Source organism: Buteo buteo, chromosome 16 (assembly GCF_964188355.1).
Source record: "Buteo buteo chromosome 16, bButBut1.hap1.1, whole genome shotgun sequence".
Classification (NCBI taxonomy): domain Eukaryota; kingdom Metazoa; phylum Chordata; class Aves; order Accipitriformes; family Accipitridae; genus Buteo; species Buteo buteo.
In genome coordinates this window covers 28,244,195-28,259,635 of record NC_134186.1, presented here as the reverse complement: position 1 = coordinate 28,259,635, position 15,441 = coordinate 28,244,195, and the positions used below count along the sequence as shown (strand labels likewise).

The 15,441-nt window shown below is 37.5% G+C and overlaps 1 protein-coding gene across 6 annotated transcripts in view; it reads left to right on the top strand.

Moving 5' to 3' along the window:
- Positions 1–15,441, top strand: part of SHANK2 (SH3 and multiple ankyrin repeat domains 2) — a 360,490-nt gene that overhangs the window by 217,199 nt on the left and 127,850 nt on the right. For 5 of the 6 annotated variants that reach the window (XM_075048293.1, XM_075048292.1, XM_075048291.1 and 2 more), the window contains exons 1-2: positions 3,503–3,677; positions 5,297–5,421. In XM_075048293.1, the coding sequence (XP_074904394.1) occupies positions 3,503–3,677; positions 5,297–5,421 (300 nt within the window). Of the gene's footprint in view, positions 1–3,502; positions 3,678–5,296; positions 5,422–15,441 lie in introns of those variants that run through there. The other variant, XM_075048288.1, reaches the window with a different exon arrangement.

Here is a 15,441-nt window from a genome sequence, read left to right as displayed (position 1 = left end):
AACTTTGTAGGCAATGAATCTTGGACTTATACAGCCCAAAGTCAAAGTAATGTGTGCCCTATTTAGGTAATGAGCTATTGATTTTAAAATTACTCATTTTATTACCATAATACGGAACTAGCAATATTCTGAAAACTCGTCTCTGAAATGGACACTGTTTAATTGAAGTTTGAGATGGGACAGAAATGGACTTTAAGGATTTTACCTATTGAAATTTGGCGTATCACAGATAGCAGGGACTGTTCAGCCTCATCTAGAGCCGTACACTGTACTCAAAGCACCTGTGAAGAAATGCCTCTTCCTCTTGCTTGAGCTCAGACCTCTGAACGGGCTTGTAACGTAACGTCACCTTTATTTGTCACTGGTAGCTATACCCTATATGCATTCTGTTGCTAAGTATTTACACCACCTTCAGGATCAAAGAAATGCTGCCAAGAAGGCTCATGGTGAGAAATTTTGACCTACTTTTACATTTGGCACCGCTTTGCCTGCCAAGACCAGGTAGACTGTGAACAGACCTTCAGCACGTCTTCAGTGAAGAGGTCCAGTCTGACATTGAGATAAGGGAACCCTGTCGTGGCAAAGCAAACAAAAAGCGATACAGCAAACAGTCAGAGGTTAAACTTCTTTTCCCCTCTTCTGCCCCCTTCTCTCGGTTCATTTGTGTGTGCAGGTTTGTTTTCTGTCCTTTTCCTGCTGCTAGCTCTTAGCTCTGCAGCACTGGGCTCTGTGTAGAGATCAATTTGCTTTCTGTGATTGCTTTAAACAAATTTAAACTGCTCATGCCATAAGATTATTGCAGGTCCCCTTCTCCTAGCATGTAAATGAGAAGAAATAGCTACACATCTGATTTTTTCAAACCTACGTTTTTGCCTTATAGGCTGTGATGGAGTTTTCGTTATGTAGTACATGACTGAAACAGTGTATTAGTAAGTGGCATTTGTCAAGTAATAGAGATCAGTTTGTATATTTTGTTACCAAAAATTCATGTTGAGCTTTTCCTTCCCTTCCCTTTCGCCTCCTCCTTGCATGTAAGACACAAAACTTTGTAAAATTTTGGCAATTTAGTATTCCCACTTTCAATGTCTAAATTGAAGTGTAAAACTAGGTAGTTTATGAAATAAATGTGCTGTACATGAAAAGAAAATCATAGGTGGTTTTCCTACTATTATTCTGAACAGTCATAAACCTCTACATTAGGATGAAGTGAGCGTAACTTGAAAATGCCTGTTCATTTCATTAGCTGACGCTGAAAGTACCCTAGATGCCTTTTTTTTAGGTGTAGATGCCTAATGTTGATCAGGTGAATTGATCCTGAGTTTTCTGAGGACTGCTTTTGGAACTTCAGCCTTCAGCTTTTTAAGGAATGTTATTATGAATTTGTTTGGTTTTGTCAACAAAAATGAAAGAATCAGAGCAAGGTTTGACGAGGTACCTAGCTAACAGGCTTCTGAATTCTTGATATTAATGAACTGAGATGAGAGTGGGATTTGGGTATGGGAGAGGAGGGCTGTTCTTTGAACCAAACACTTTCTATGATTAGGTTCTCAAAAGTAGCCTTCTAACTTTTATTAATTGTTTACAAGGAAACTTAAAGGAAATGGGTTTTATCAGTTTGAGCATGTATTAAGAAAAAGGCTGGAGACAGCTCTACTGTTGACTCTTCAGTGGACAGGTATGGGGTCCCACCTTGAAAACGTGAGTGGTGAAATGACGAAAATAAGCTGGTACGCTTGTAGGTTCAGGCAGTTTCTCTGACATGAGGACACTGAGGGAGGGCTTCAGTGCTACAGTATGGGCTCTGAGGGCTGCATATTCCATCCCAACCCCATAGCCCTGAACAGGAGGGCGTTTGGCTTTCTCGAGAAATATACATTTTCTTATTATAGCCTTTCCGTAGCAGGGGTATTAATTGTAAGAGAAGGTAATGTCTGAATTATACAGTAAATAATAGTAAGATAAGACACAGTATTCAAAAGCTGTTGATACTTATCATCTGTAGCTCAGAAAGTCACCACTGTGGTAGTTTTAATTCACGTGTGGTGTTTAAATACTTTGTAGTTTGGAAGACATAATCTCATCACTTGAGCAGTAACATGAAGTTGCGTCCCTCAGTTAGAGTTGGAAAGTCCCCAAAAGGATAGTCTGTGACACATGAAAGACCTGGAGTTTGGAGGCTGTCCATTGCTGTCCTGATACCATCATCCTTGTCTTTGTGCAGAGCTTTAAATAAAAAGGTCACACCAATTTTTCTTTGATTAGTTTCCTCCTCCCCTTCCGGATTATTAATGGCACTGAAGCAGATGCCGTCTCTTATTGTATCGAATGCTTTAGTGACCGGATTCTGTACAAGACCAGTGCTAACAATTGCTGGCTAGTAAAAAATTAAGAAAAGAAAAGAAAACTTGCTCATGTTTCATTCTATCCTAAATAGTTTTGTAGGTATTTTAAAGCCAACCTAGCAGCATGTTTTGCAGTGCTTACAATTCATGAATACTTAACCCCTGACCCTGTCTTTATTCAGAAGAATGTCTTGCAACTTGTGCTGTGTAATGGTTTTATACTTAAAAGAGCGTTCAAAATCTTTTTTTTTTCTTCAAGCTTATTTTTAGTAACCTAATGTTTAATGAGAGACACTAAACAACTTAAGGCTTTTACAGATCATTCGCTGTATATGAAAGGTCCCATTTTAATGTGGATTTAATGTATTTTTCTTCATCTACCGTCTACTTTTTTCTTAGCCAATGACAGTAAGATTCCTAAGGCTACTTTCTCTTTAAGGACATACTGCTTACATAAATAGTGCTTTACACCATCTCCTTGTTTTATAATATTAATTGCTTATCAGAAGCTGGGAAATATTCCTTAGAAATGTGTTTTCCTGATTGTGCATGCCTTGTTACTATTTCAATTATGCAGATTCTCGATGCTGTGGAAATTTGTGCTTGATGACGCCAAGGCAGCTGCACGTTGTTAGCATTGTAGGCTGTCAGATGATCATGTGGGATTCTTGCAGCATGCAACATTCAATAGGATTGAAAAAGGGCTTTTGATGCAAGGCATAGCTTTCCGAATATATTTGTGCCTTTTAGTTAGCTAATATAAAATCATAATTTATTATCTTTAAATTTAAAATGCTGCCTCATTTTTCTTCTGGTTGGTTTCATTTTGGCTTCACTAGAAGATGCATCTGGTACATCCACGATTGAGGAGTTTATTAATGATACTGTCATTCAGTTCACTTACTTTTTTTCCTTTTAGAGTCCTAGCTAGCCCACAGATTACATGATCACATGTTCATTCAGTCATTCATATAGAACACAAACCACCATGCATGATTTCTTCTTCTTTCTTTTTCCTCTCTGCCTTTTTTATTCTCTTTAAGTTGCTTTGTCATGTTCTCTTTTATCATTAAGCTTAGTCTTTGTCTTCCCCTCGCTACTATTTGTTCTATATTTTCCCATGCTTGGTTACTGCAATATTATTTGATTAACGGGCTGTGATGATGATGAACCTGCACACTGGAGGAGCAGCTACTACAGTGGTGATGAAGGGATGTAATAATGGTCGCTATCCTCGGAATTCTCTCTACAGTGACTGCATAATAGAAGAAAAGGCAGTGGTCCTGCAGAAAAAAGACAATGAAGGATTTGGATTTGTGCTCAGAGGGGCAAAAGGTATGTGCTTCTGTGTGTGTGTGTGTGTGTGTGTGATGTGCACTGGCATGAAGAAATTTATACATCTCTGAATATAAGCAGGAATTATTCTTGGTGCACTTGGTTGCTAGACAACAGGATTCTCTGTATGCTATACTACTCAGACGGATTTTAGCGGCTTCTGTCTGAAGCAGTTTGCATTTTTACATAGGAGAAGCACTGTATAATCATTTTGGGGGGAGAAAGTTTTGTCTGTATTTTTATTGTGTTGGTATATGTAATATTTTGTCATTAATCTGTTTTGTTATGCAGTTTACCTAACTATGGGAAACCTGCTTTCCTTATAAAACCTGCTTCTTTATTTCAATTGTCAGTCTATTTAAATAGGTCTACGAATAGAAATAGACAAGAGAGTGATATTTTGTTTAAATAGGTGTGGATCTTCTGCAAGGTGACATTGGTGCAGTTTTAGTATGAAAATATGATCTTTTTTTATATCTTCAGAAGCTGCACGTATGTTGCATGGCCTGTAGTGTGCTCATTTTAAAAGCTGTTCATATGTTAAACTGCATGTTACTTTTCTGTAGACTAAAATCTATGACAATGGCATTCTTAAGAGTTAAAAAAAGCATTCTATTTAATGCTTTGCTTTTTAACTTCCAGTCCAGTTTGCTCCTTTTGTATTTAAAAAAAATATATATGATGGTATGTCCCATCTCTTGCTCCCCTTCATTTTACATGGGTTCTCCCTTGCCTTGCTTGAGCATGAAAATTATTCCATATCTTCATTCTTGGGACATCATTTTTGCTCTCCCCGTTCCCCCTCCCCTAATCCGGTGCCACCATAGATTTTCAGTGTTGTAAAAGCTTTTCTAATTTTAGCTAAATAAAAATTCTTTGGAGTTGTTCTAGGAAAGCCAGTAGCGCTACCTTTTAGCTAACCCATTGCCATGAGTTGGCTGTGCCTCGAGCAGAGGTCACTCCCTCTGTGTAAGCCCAACAATTTTCCCCAGATTTTCTCTGTAACAGTGAGGGCACCTCAGGTGAAAGACCCAAGGACTTTTCTGCTTGTACCTGTACGTGACAGAGAGAGAGAGGGCTGTTAAAAGGCCTGCCGTGCCTCCTTTCCTAAAAAGTGATTTCTTCTGTTAATCTTCTTTGTAATATACATCTAGATGTAGAGGAAAAATTCAGTTCGATCTCTTCCGTCCTTTCCCACCCACCCCATATCCCCAGTTCGGCCAGATGCTCTCTCCTGGCTACAGTACATAATTCATTTTTAGTTGGATGTTGCCAGAGTTACAAGCATTTTGCTAGGCATACAAAAGGGTTACTTGAACTAATACTGAATATCCTGGAATACTCAGAATCCAGCTATTGCCTCATACAGCTTGATTTGGTTTGTGTCAGTAACGAAGCATGTATTTTTCTCTCTGAATTCAAGACCTGTGGATTGCTATTGCAGAGAGATTGCACTCTGTTCCCAGCATCTTGATATCCTCTGAGGCAGAGTCCTCTTACTTTTAGCACCCACCATTTTTTAACCATCAATTTAAATGGCCAATAATGGGCCTTTAGTCAAGTGGTATTCACAAGCCCTCCATAACTTTCTTTTTTTCATGTGGTGTTTATTTTTAAAGCTGACACACCAATTGAAGAATTCACCCCAACTCCAGCCTTTCCTGCTTTGCAGTACTTGGAATCTGTGGATGAAGGGGGAGTAGCATGGCAAGCTGGCCTGAGAACTGGAGACTTTTTGATCGAGGTAGGAGATCCTGAAATTTGATTCTCAGCGCTCTGTTGGGGAAATAGTGATGTTCCCTCTGCAGAATTTACTTTGGAAAAAGTGTGTGATGCTTCTGAACGGCAAGCTCAGTGGACTAACACCAATAATGTACTTCACTTGATCTGTTTTAAAATTTCACACAGCATTTGGGAAAGCAGTTTAAAAGAACAGTGTTCAGGTTGGCTGGGAATTTTCTGTTTGTTCTTTTTGTTATTTGGGAATACACTATCAGAGAAATTTGGGAGTTTTTATTCTTCTTTGCATTATTGAATTGAAGCTTAGATTAATTTCAGTATTTATTGTAGGCTATCAATTCTGTGGCCTTCTAAATGGTTTTACAGAGGCACCCAAATTAATGACTTCCTATGCAGCTGCAATCAGAAATATCAGTGGTCTAGTGCTGTTTAGAAACCATGGAGAATAAAGCAAATTACTGGGGCTTGAAATTAAATATTTCCAACAGTGCACTGTAAATACAATCATACAAAAAATAAGGAACAAATGTTATTGCAGTATAAATTACTGTATAAAAAGGGTATATTGAAACACTGTCTTTGTTCATACCAAAAATACCTTCACGTTTTATATTTCTGAGGATTTTTGCTTGGTATTTTAGGTTTTGTTGAAATAGTTGGTACTCTTTTTTAGTGTTACTGGCCAGTTTGCAACAAAATCATGATTCGGGATTTTCTTCCTCTCCCCCCCCGCCACCTTTTCATGACCAACAAAGTGATGCTGTGATTCTGTGAAACTAGGTATTTGAAAATAGGTCTTTCAGGATGGATCAACCAAGTCTTGTCTGTAAGATCTATTGATTTTATTTTATTTTTTCTTCTTCAGGCACATATGTGTTTTGTTAAAGTATTTACTGGTGCTACAACATTTATTTCTGCAGAGCTGGCCTTTACATTTGAGAGAGGATAGAATGTGCAGCTTTTATTTGTTGTGTGCATTGAACTCCCATGGTGATTGAATTTTTAAATAGTTGCACCACTTCTTCACATTGTAACAATGAAAGCACAGGCTTTGCAGACTTCTAAAGTAAATAGATGTCCATTTTTATCTGTGTCTTCAAAGTACATTTTTCTTACTGTTTGTTTACTTAAAAATAAACATTTAGCAAACTGTTAAACAACAGCTTACAAATTGTACTGATAGGTACTCTGTGCAAGGACGCTTTCAAAACTATGATTACTGATGTTAGGTGGGGTTTTTTAAACAATGCTTTATTTTTAGAAGTTCATTTCTTGTTAGGCTTTTAATCTATAGGAAGTATGAATAGTCTGTACTGGCTGATTTCACAGATAGATTTGATGGTAAATAATGTGTAATTTAATGGAGAGGATTACAGAATGGTAACTGTGCGTATGGATTTTTTTAACATCTCTGAAGGGATGCAAGAAGTCCGGGTAGCTGATTCTGCATAAAGCTTTACTGGTTTTCTGGCAAATGAAAGCAGAATTATAAGTAATTGTCTGGACAATTTACTCCTAGCCTTAGCTTAGAAGAGCAGTTAAACATGCACATGCATTGCGGGATCAGGACATTAATCCATACTCTACACAGTCCAGCGTATTTGTAATTCATTCTGAAAGAAGCAGTTGTTACATGCAAATCAAATCTATTTCTGTGTAATTTATGTTCATCGGGGTTATTCTGTTCTGAATTTTGCAACTTAATTAAGAGGACATGGTAATCCTGAGAAACCACAACTTTGCTGTAGTTGAAGACTTTTATGTTGGAGAAAGGCAGGGTTTTTTCTATTTCATGAACTACATGTGCAGTGCACAATACTCTCTAGCTAGAGAAAGCCATCTTTGAAACTATTTACACTAATGCAAAAGATGCTACTGTTGAAATATAAATGACTGGTCCACCTGCACTTGTAGGAATGCCATGCTTGTGTTGGAGTGTGTAGGAATGCCCATTTCTTGTGTTGAACCGAGAAGAGTTAAATGTACTATACGTTGCAGTGAGTGGTTATCATAACTGGTGTAGTTAGTCTGTCTTATTGTTAAATGATTTCTCCCATGACTCTAAAGTTTATGCTGCTGTGTGTAAGTGCCACCTCAACCATTTGTAAGTAATATAATGCATTTATCATAAATGTCACATGAATAATAAAAGAGTTAATGGGCAACTAGGATCCTAATTAGTCCCATTTATAACACTTGCGGCAAGCTTCAGGCTTTAGGGAAGTGGGAGTCCGGTTTGGCAGAGGACAAAATGCAAGGGAGCGCAGATGTTTCGCTCTTGCTCGAGGAGGTTCGTTGGCTTGGGGTCATGGAGATAAGGGGAACCTTTTCCCTTACTCCTCCCTATGGAACGACAGGTTTGACAGGAAGATAGATCCTTTCTTTGGAAGCAGGAGAAATCATGAGGGTAGGTGAAGGGAAGGCATCATTTCTTCATGTGTAATTATGGTCCCTGGATCTTCTGAAACGGGTAGAACTTTGATATGAGCTACTGAGTGTACTAAAGTAGTTCAACGTTGAAGATGATGCGTGTTGAGCAGAACAAATAAGACCTATACAGAAAAAGAAGCAAAGGTGTTGTCTTGCTTCAGCACATAAACAGAATAGATATCAGCTAGAACAGAGTTGGCGCAGTATCATTTCACTGAGTTTTTATCAAGTTTTCTGAAAAGCCACGTGGTACTGATTTGTCCAACCTGTACAATTAATATTAACATGAGACTTCAGAAATCAATGTTAAACTTGCCTTTGGAAATAGTGTTCACAGACTCTTCACTGAAATTTCTGTCAATGTATGTTTTTTCTCCTTGCTTCAAACCCAGTCATATTTTTTGTGATAAAAATTGTAATGTGTGTAGTGGCTTTTCTGGACAGAGCACAAATAAAATGTGTGAAAAAAACGGAAAAGCGCATGAGTAGTTTTATAGCTGAAACAGTTAGCTAGAGACAGCTGTCATTATATGTGGATTTTCAGAAGCAATTCAACAGTTGCCGATTCATGTGATTTTTCTTAGCTTTGATAAACAATCAGAAACGGAGTATGGTTATGATTTGGTTGTTATAACTGAGAGAGATTGTACAGCTTGCCCTATTTGCTATTTTTCACTATTTTAGTTGATGTTTTCTTGAATCTTGGTATCTGCCCAATTAAAAACATAAAAGTAAAGCAACATATTAGAGCAAGTGCTATCCAACCTAAAAATTACGGTTTCCATTAGAAGAGGACTGAAAAAACTACAACCATCATTAATGAGTACACCAATTCTGAAGCCATTGTAGGTCATTGTTAATTCATCAGAGTGGCTGGATTTCTATAGTACACCTGTTGGAGTTTGTAAATGCTTGATCAGAAAAAATCGAACCATAAGTTGATTTGATTTGTTATGTGAAATATTTGCAAGAAAGAAATGTATTAGCTCTGACTCTAAATCTACTATTTATGAATAATCTTTATGTGCCTAACCCTTTGTTACCTTTGTTTAGTGTAGTCAAATTGTACATATATAGAGGAACCACTGAATACTACTGTTCCGAGAGTGCTGCCTTAAAACGTGACTTAAAGAATTCTTTAAGTTGGGGTTCTGTTTTCTTTTGATATTTGCTTTGATGGTGTGTACAAGTATAACCATCTTTGAATAAAGAGATCCATTAAAGTGGAAGAGGTTTTTTAACTCAGAAGAGTTTGGGGCGGGGGAGTAGTATAGTAGGATATAGACTATCTTACTAAATTAAGACCCAGTGGATTATTAACTATTTGTTATTGTTGTACCCATGAGTGTGCAGCTGTTTTGCAGGTGTTGCATGATGCGATGTGTGGGGATTTTTCATCTGCCACAGAGCATCTCATACCAAATAACAATGTTATAATATCCATACTTAGAAATTGAAACTAATCCTGCAGTATTTTACCAGAATAATGCATTTGTTCTCTAAATGAGGCATTGCAATTTGCATTATTGTGCCATAAAAATCACTTATTTTTCCAGATAAATTGAAATGTTATTGTCTTCAGAATAGAATGGCTGCTTATTTACCTTCCAGTTAAAATGTAAACTAGATAAAGCCAGCGTATTATCCATTAAAAAGAAAAGAAAAAGAAAAAAGTAAGGCAAAATTCAAGGTTTGATTTGAGGATCAAAACCAGAGATGGTAATAGAAGAAATCTCATCATTTTGCTGCAACACAGTTCAGTTGGTACTTGTACTAAAACATGCAAAATGGTCTGTAGTGTAACTGCCTGTATTTCTTTATCCTCAAGAGCTTATAGAATTTACTAGTACAAACTTTTCTTTAGGTAGTGGTAGATGGAAAATAGACATCATTTTATTACAGACAGCATTATTTTATCATTATATAGATAAAGATACCTGTCCTCTGACTGGATGTAGGGAGTAGCAATAAGCATTTATGGAGGCATTTAAAATATCTGGAATATTTTAAAAAAAAAAAATACACACGTACGCACACAAGTAACTTTAGGTTCTTATTTAGCAATAGGTTAGATTTTTGTTTCATTCCAGTGACACTTTACACAAACTTCAAAACTGATCTGGAAAGCAAGCTTTTAACTTTATTGTTGTAACTTAGACTATAGTCATTATGAATATTTGTGGCAAGTATAGCAATGTTATGTCTTACATTTGTATTCAATGGCTGGATGAATTAGTGGGTTTATGAAGGCATCTGTTACTGATCTAGATCCTTTTAGCAACATAGAAACCTTCCCATCCTTAGGTAATCATTAATTACCCTGTGGCCTTTCTCTTATTTCTAGTGAGAACTTCGCTAGCTTCTGCCACCAGTTATAAATCTAAATTATTTTTTTTTTCAGGCAGCTACATGGGGCCATGATATTTTTTCTCTCTTGGAAATAAACTGAGGCTTTGTTAGTGTCTTTGCAATAACATAGATTATCACATTGCAATTTTTTGCAGTTGTTTTGCGAAAGTTTGTTCATATCCTCCCAAAAGTGTGGACACCAGCTCCATGCAGTACTTAGTAAGAGCCTCCCTGATATTGTGTGTAGGAGGAAGAGAGAAAAAACACTATTCTTACATTTTTGTATGCTGTCTTTACCTCTCATACTTAGGCCTTTTGGTGAACCAAAAGAGTAAGGTCTGCCTTAGTTCAGTCTTGCATTAGGGTTTTTTGTTGCCAATTTGGCTGCTCCTGCTGCCCGTGCCCCTTTTGCACGTCAAGCAGGAGAACGGCCAGGCTCGCTGCGGCGCACGCTGAGCTGTTCTGTTCCTAGACAGCGTCTAGGTCGGGTTTTGGTTCAACTCTACAAACAATATTCTTGCATCTTTTTGATGATGAGGGATTTAACCAAAACTGCAACAGTACTGCAATGTTTTGGCGTGTGTGTGTACACGTATATATGTAATATATACTGAAAGTTTGGCAGGGGTATGTACATGGTTATTGTAAGGGTAGCAGGGCTCTCACTAACCTGCAAGTGTGAGATCCAGCAGATCTTGCACACCTAGACTGGGCACCAGTATTTTTAAATCTGTATATTTAATTGATACACAGTTTGATTCAACCAACCGTTAAAGGAAAAAGGTAATTTCTGTTTACCCGTTAGTCATCATCCTCTTGGTGACGTCTGTAAATGATGTCTATTAAGCACAAGCATCCCCCTGACACTTCTTAAAATGAAAGTTGTCAGAGTCCAAAGGTAACTTTCTTCCTGATTTGGTTATGAAATTCTTCTGCTTAAGCGTAACTACAGATGTATTGGAGAAGTGGGACAATGGGGTCCTGGAAAAAGAGCAGCTTTGGTACAAGTGTTGAACAGTCTGGTGTATCTGTGCAGTCTCTGACCCAGTGGATTAGTTTTTCACTTGATGGAAAAGTATTTTGCTTTCTTTCCACTTGAACTCTGTGAGTGAGGGTTTGGGTTTGGCAGGGGTTTTTTGTTAATTTATTTTTTTAGTGGATGATGGCAGCTGAATGAAATTATTGTGCCTTCAAAGTGCTTTGGATCTGCACAAAAGCACTGTAGAAAAATGACAACTATTTTGAATTGTTCTTTTTATCTGTTTAAATGCAGCCTCTAACCTGTAGGAAGCGATGATATTCCAAATGTGCTCAGTGTGATCATAAAAACGATGGACCAATCTTGTTTAATTCTAAAAATACATTTATAAGACTGTTACCTTTTCAGCATAGATGGAAATGGGCAGACAAAAAAAGAATTTGGTTCTTAGAAGAGCTCAGTTACTCACGCCTAAGCAAATAATATGCTTTAATATAAGACTGAAAAGCAGACAAAAATGAAATCACTTTGCTGGTGTCAGACGTACAGAACCAGTCTGTGAGCAAAACTGGGAAGTGTTATCCTTTAGCCTTGATTCTACATGAGGTGTATACTGGGCTTGTAATCCCAAGGTGCAAGAGAAAATGGTGGTATTTTTCCAATTTCCCAGAAATGTAAAAAGTACGTATTTGATACTGAGAACTGATTTTTGTGTTTCTTTGAGAAGAGGGTTTGGAAGGAATTTTGGTGATAATGGCAGCAACAGTCAGAATTAGCTCTGTGTCCTTTCAGTTCTCCATTATCAGTTTTAAGGCATTTTGACCTAGATGCCGCAGTATTTTTAAGAGAAGTTTGCTAACATTTCAATTCTGAGGGATTCTGCCAAAGTTCATGGGACTGTGTGGAGTGGGGAGCTATCCACAGGGAGCTTTTTGACTTCTTGTGAATATGAAAACCAGTATTCCCCTAACTTCCTACTACAAAAGCCTCTAAAAATAGCAGATTTGTTTAAAGATAAGCTGCTTATTATAAATAGCCAGTTCTTGGCCACCTAGAAGCCATCCAGTGGCATCCAGCCATCTTGGCCATCCAGTGTTTCGCATAAAGCACAGCTATGGACAGTCTTCACTCTTGCAGACGTCTGTCTATCCTCCATTCAAGTAATGCAAGAATAATAGTGCTCTTCCATTTCTAGCTCTTGGGTGTTGAGGTTAGGTATTAGGACTAATAACACTATATAAATAAATGCCTTTTTTAAGGTATAGTTTGGAGATTTCCAGAAGACATTATATTAAAATTAATTTCTCTGAAGCCTGTTGGCTTTTTTTAGTCTCTTGATACTATGGAAACCTGGTTGCCAGAATGGAGCTATATGAAAAACAGTACTTGTGCCTGGTATTTTAGGGGAGAAAATACAATTTCTTTTAATTGTGGGATGTTGCTACAAACCTGCAAAATTACAGGTGAAGGAAAACAGATGGGTTGGTTTTAAATAATGGAGAAATAACTGACAAATTCCTATTGTTGAGTGCTGCAGCAGAAGTAATCTAATACCTGGAATTTTTATTTTTCTTTTTTTTCACTTTTTCTTTTTTTTTTTTCCTTTTTTTGGGAGGTGTAAGCATCTTAGAGGCAGGAGAAATACTATAACATGGAATTGCATGTGTGTGTACATGGGGGTTTTTTATTTATTGTCAGTTTTCTTTTTCTTATTCTGAGACTGGCAATCGATTTGTGTGATGCTAAAGAGCTAAATTCACCTGCTAGTTGTGTTTAATGGGTATGCTAAACTTGATCACAGTAAACGGGTGGCCATCCCTCTCAGAGAGCTGCTGTGCTCCTCTGAAGTTATTGTACAACTATGCAGGCGACTTGTGAGAGAGAAGGTAATGACAGAAGATGGCTTTCCAAGGAAACCCTGCCTTGTCGTGTTCCCCTGCATTCAAAGCATTTCCTACGGCTTGCGACTGTGGGATTCAGCAAATTTATCTAATAAGGAAACTGAAATATACTTTAAAACAATCAGATTAGAAATAACATTTTATATCCTATTGTAACACTGATATGAATCTTTTCAGAGACTCTTGTATATAACAATAGAGAAGAATGATGCTTTATCTCTATTACTTCATTTTTGCTTCCTATATTCTGGCAGTAATTTGGGGAGCTGGATTTCTAGTTCTCCTCATCTTGTGGTACAAATTTTTCACTTGTACAAAAAGATTATTTCTCCATGGTGAGAGTTTTGCCTGTCGGTTTTCAAAATAGGAACTCCTGGATAGTCTTATGGGGTCGTATGTGTTATGGGGTGCTGGGTGGGGTTGGACTTTGAAGGTCTCTGAAGGCTTTGCTGATCAGAGCACTGAAAATCGTCCTAGCAAATACATCAAAAGTTTAATGGAGTTTTTCAAGAATGGGTAAAGAGGGTGATAGGATAAAATTAGGTAGCTAAATGTATCTTTATTTGCTGATGAAGAGAAAATTTAAAAGCATGTATGTACATAAAAAAAGAAGCCGTGGAAGAGTTTATTTACAACCTGGAAGAAAAAGGGTTGATTCTGGACAAATATCATGGTTGTTTAGATACTCACTGGAATAAAGGAGAGAGTTAAGAGACAATCATGGCAATCCTGGGCAGAGTAAGTCATTGCAGAGATAAACTTCACCATGAAATACCCATGATTTACTAGTTTAATAGCGCTAAAGAATTGGCAGAAAAGCCTTTTTATAAAGACTCGGCTTGGACTTGCACTGATGTCATATAAAAAAATGTTGTAACCTTGCATGTATTTGTTGCCAGCCTACATGCTAAAAGAGGTGAGGAAATGTGTGAAGCTCATGCTTCACTCCCAAAAGCAGGTCTATGAGGCAGATACCAAAGTCTGTGCTAACTATGTTGTATTTTCTTTTAAAGCAACATAAGGTGCAAAATCAAAGAATCCTTTTTCTTTTTTAATTCGCAGTATAAATCTTTTTTATTGTAATTCTTTTCAGAATTGTTCTAACAGGCTTCGAACAAGTGCTGTTGCTTTTAATAGAATAACCTGTGGCTGGGCTTTTCAGCACTGGATAGATTTGTGTGAGGCAGTAGTCATTGTTGACAGACTTGTAAGTTGTTAACAGCGTATTTGGTATATCTATTTACACTGAGGGTTATTATGACTCACTTTAACTGCTAAATTAAAGAGAGAACTGTTTTTAAATGACCAGCAAAACATTTATTGTAAGCATTTTCTTAAAGTTTCTTGTTAGTTTTTTATACCTGAATATGCTTTATTGACTGTGCCTATTATGGAGCTGGCTTTTACAAAGAACATAGAGATTGGGAATTGAATTTAAGATGTGTTTTGTCTGTGAGTAGGTATTTGGTTCCCATAATTCCCTGTGCACTTGTAGAATCTCTTTGAGATATTTTAATAGAAATCAAGTGGACACCTAACAAATTGGTTGTTCTTCAGTGCTGGAAATGATGTAGGCACCTATTGTCCAAGAATCAAAGACTAGGATTATTCATCCCCAAGTCTCATTTTTCTGCAACTGTTTTTCCATTTCTTCTCCCTACCCCACGCAAACCTCTTCAGAAGTACTGTTCAGTTCTTTAGTCCTTTTGCTTCTTTCTTACAGTGTGGGCCCAGCTCTGGGTGCTTGAACCTGCCCGTTGGGTCTCCAGAAGGTGTACTGCTGTGTTCGGTTGTGATCAAGGTAGTTTTCTCTAGATAAGTCTCGTCCCGCCCGCAAAGGTGTTAGAACCTCAGTATTGAGACAAGACGCTTCTCTTTGGCAGCTCTGAGGTTAAGGAAACTGCCCGTGTCTCGCCTGGTAGCCAATAATGCAAAATGGGCTAGTGCTGCCATTTTAAGACCTGCCACATGATATTCTTGCAAAGTAGTTGGGATAACTTGCAGCATTTTAGAGTTCTGTGAGGCAGAGTTCCAGCTTTCTGTGTTAATTGTAATTGCCTTATCCAGCTGTTCATGTTTTAGCTGGTTTACTGGAAGTGGAAACATGGGATTCAAAACATTCCCACGATGGGTAAATACTCTGATGGCTACGTGTGGTGGCTGGATCCTCTATGAACTATTTAAATGCACCTAATCTAGCTGTGTTAGATCTTGTCATTTAGGCACTGGCTTTTTTTTTTTTTTTCCCCTTCTTCAAGGGAGATTGAAATGAAAGCTAGATTCATTTCGTATAGATTAGGATGTATTAACGTTAATGTTGACTGTCACTGGAGTAGAAAGGCTGTTTAGATAGATTTTTCCATCT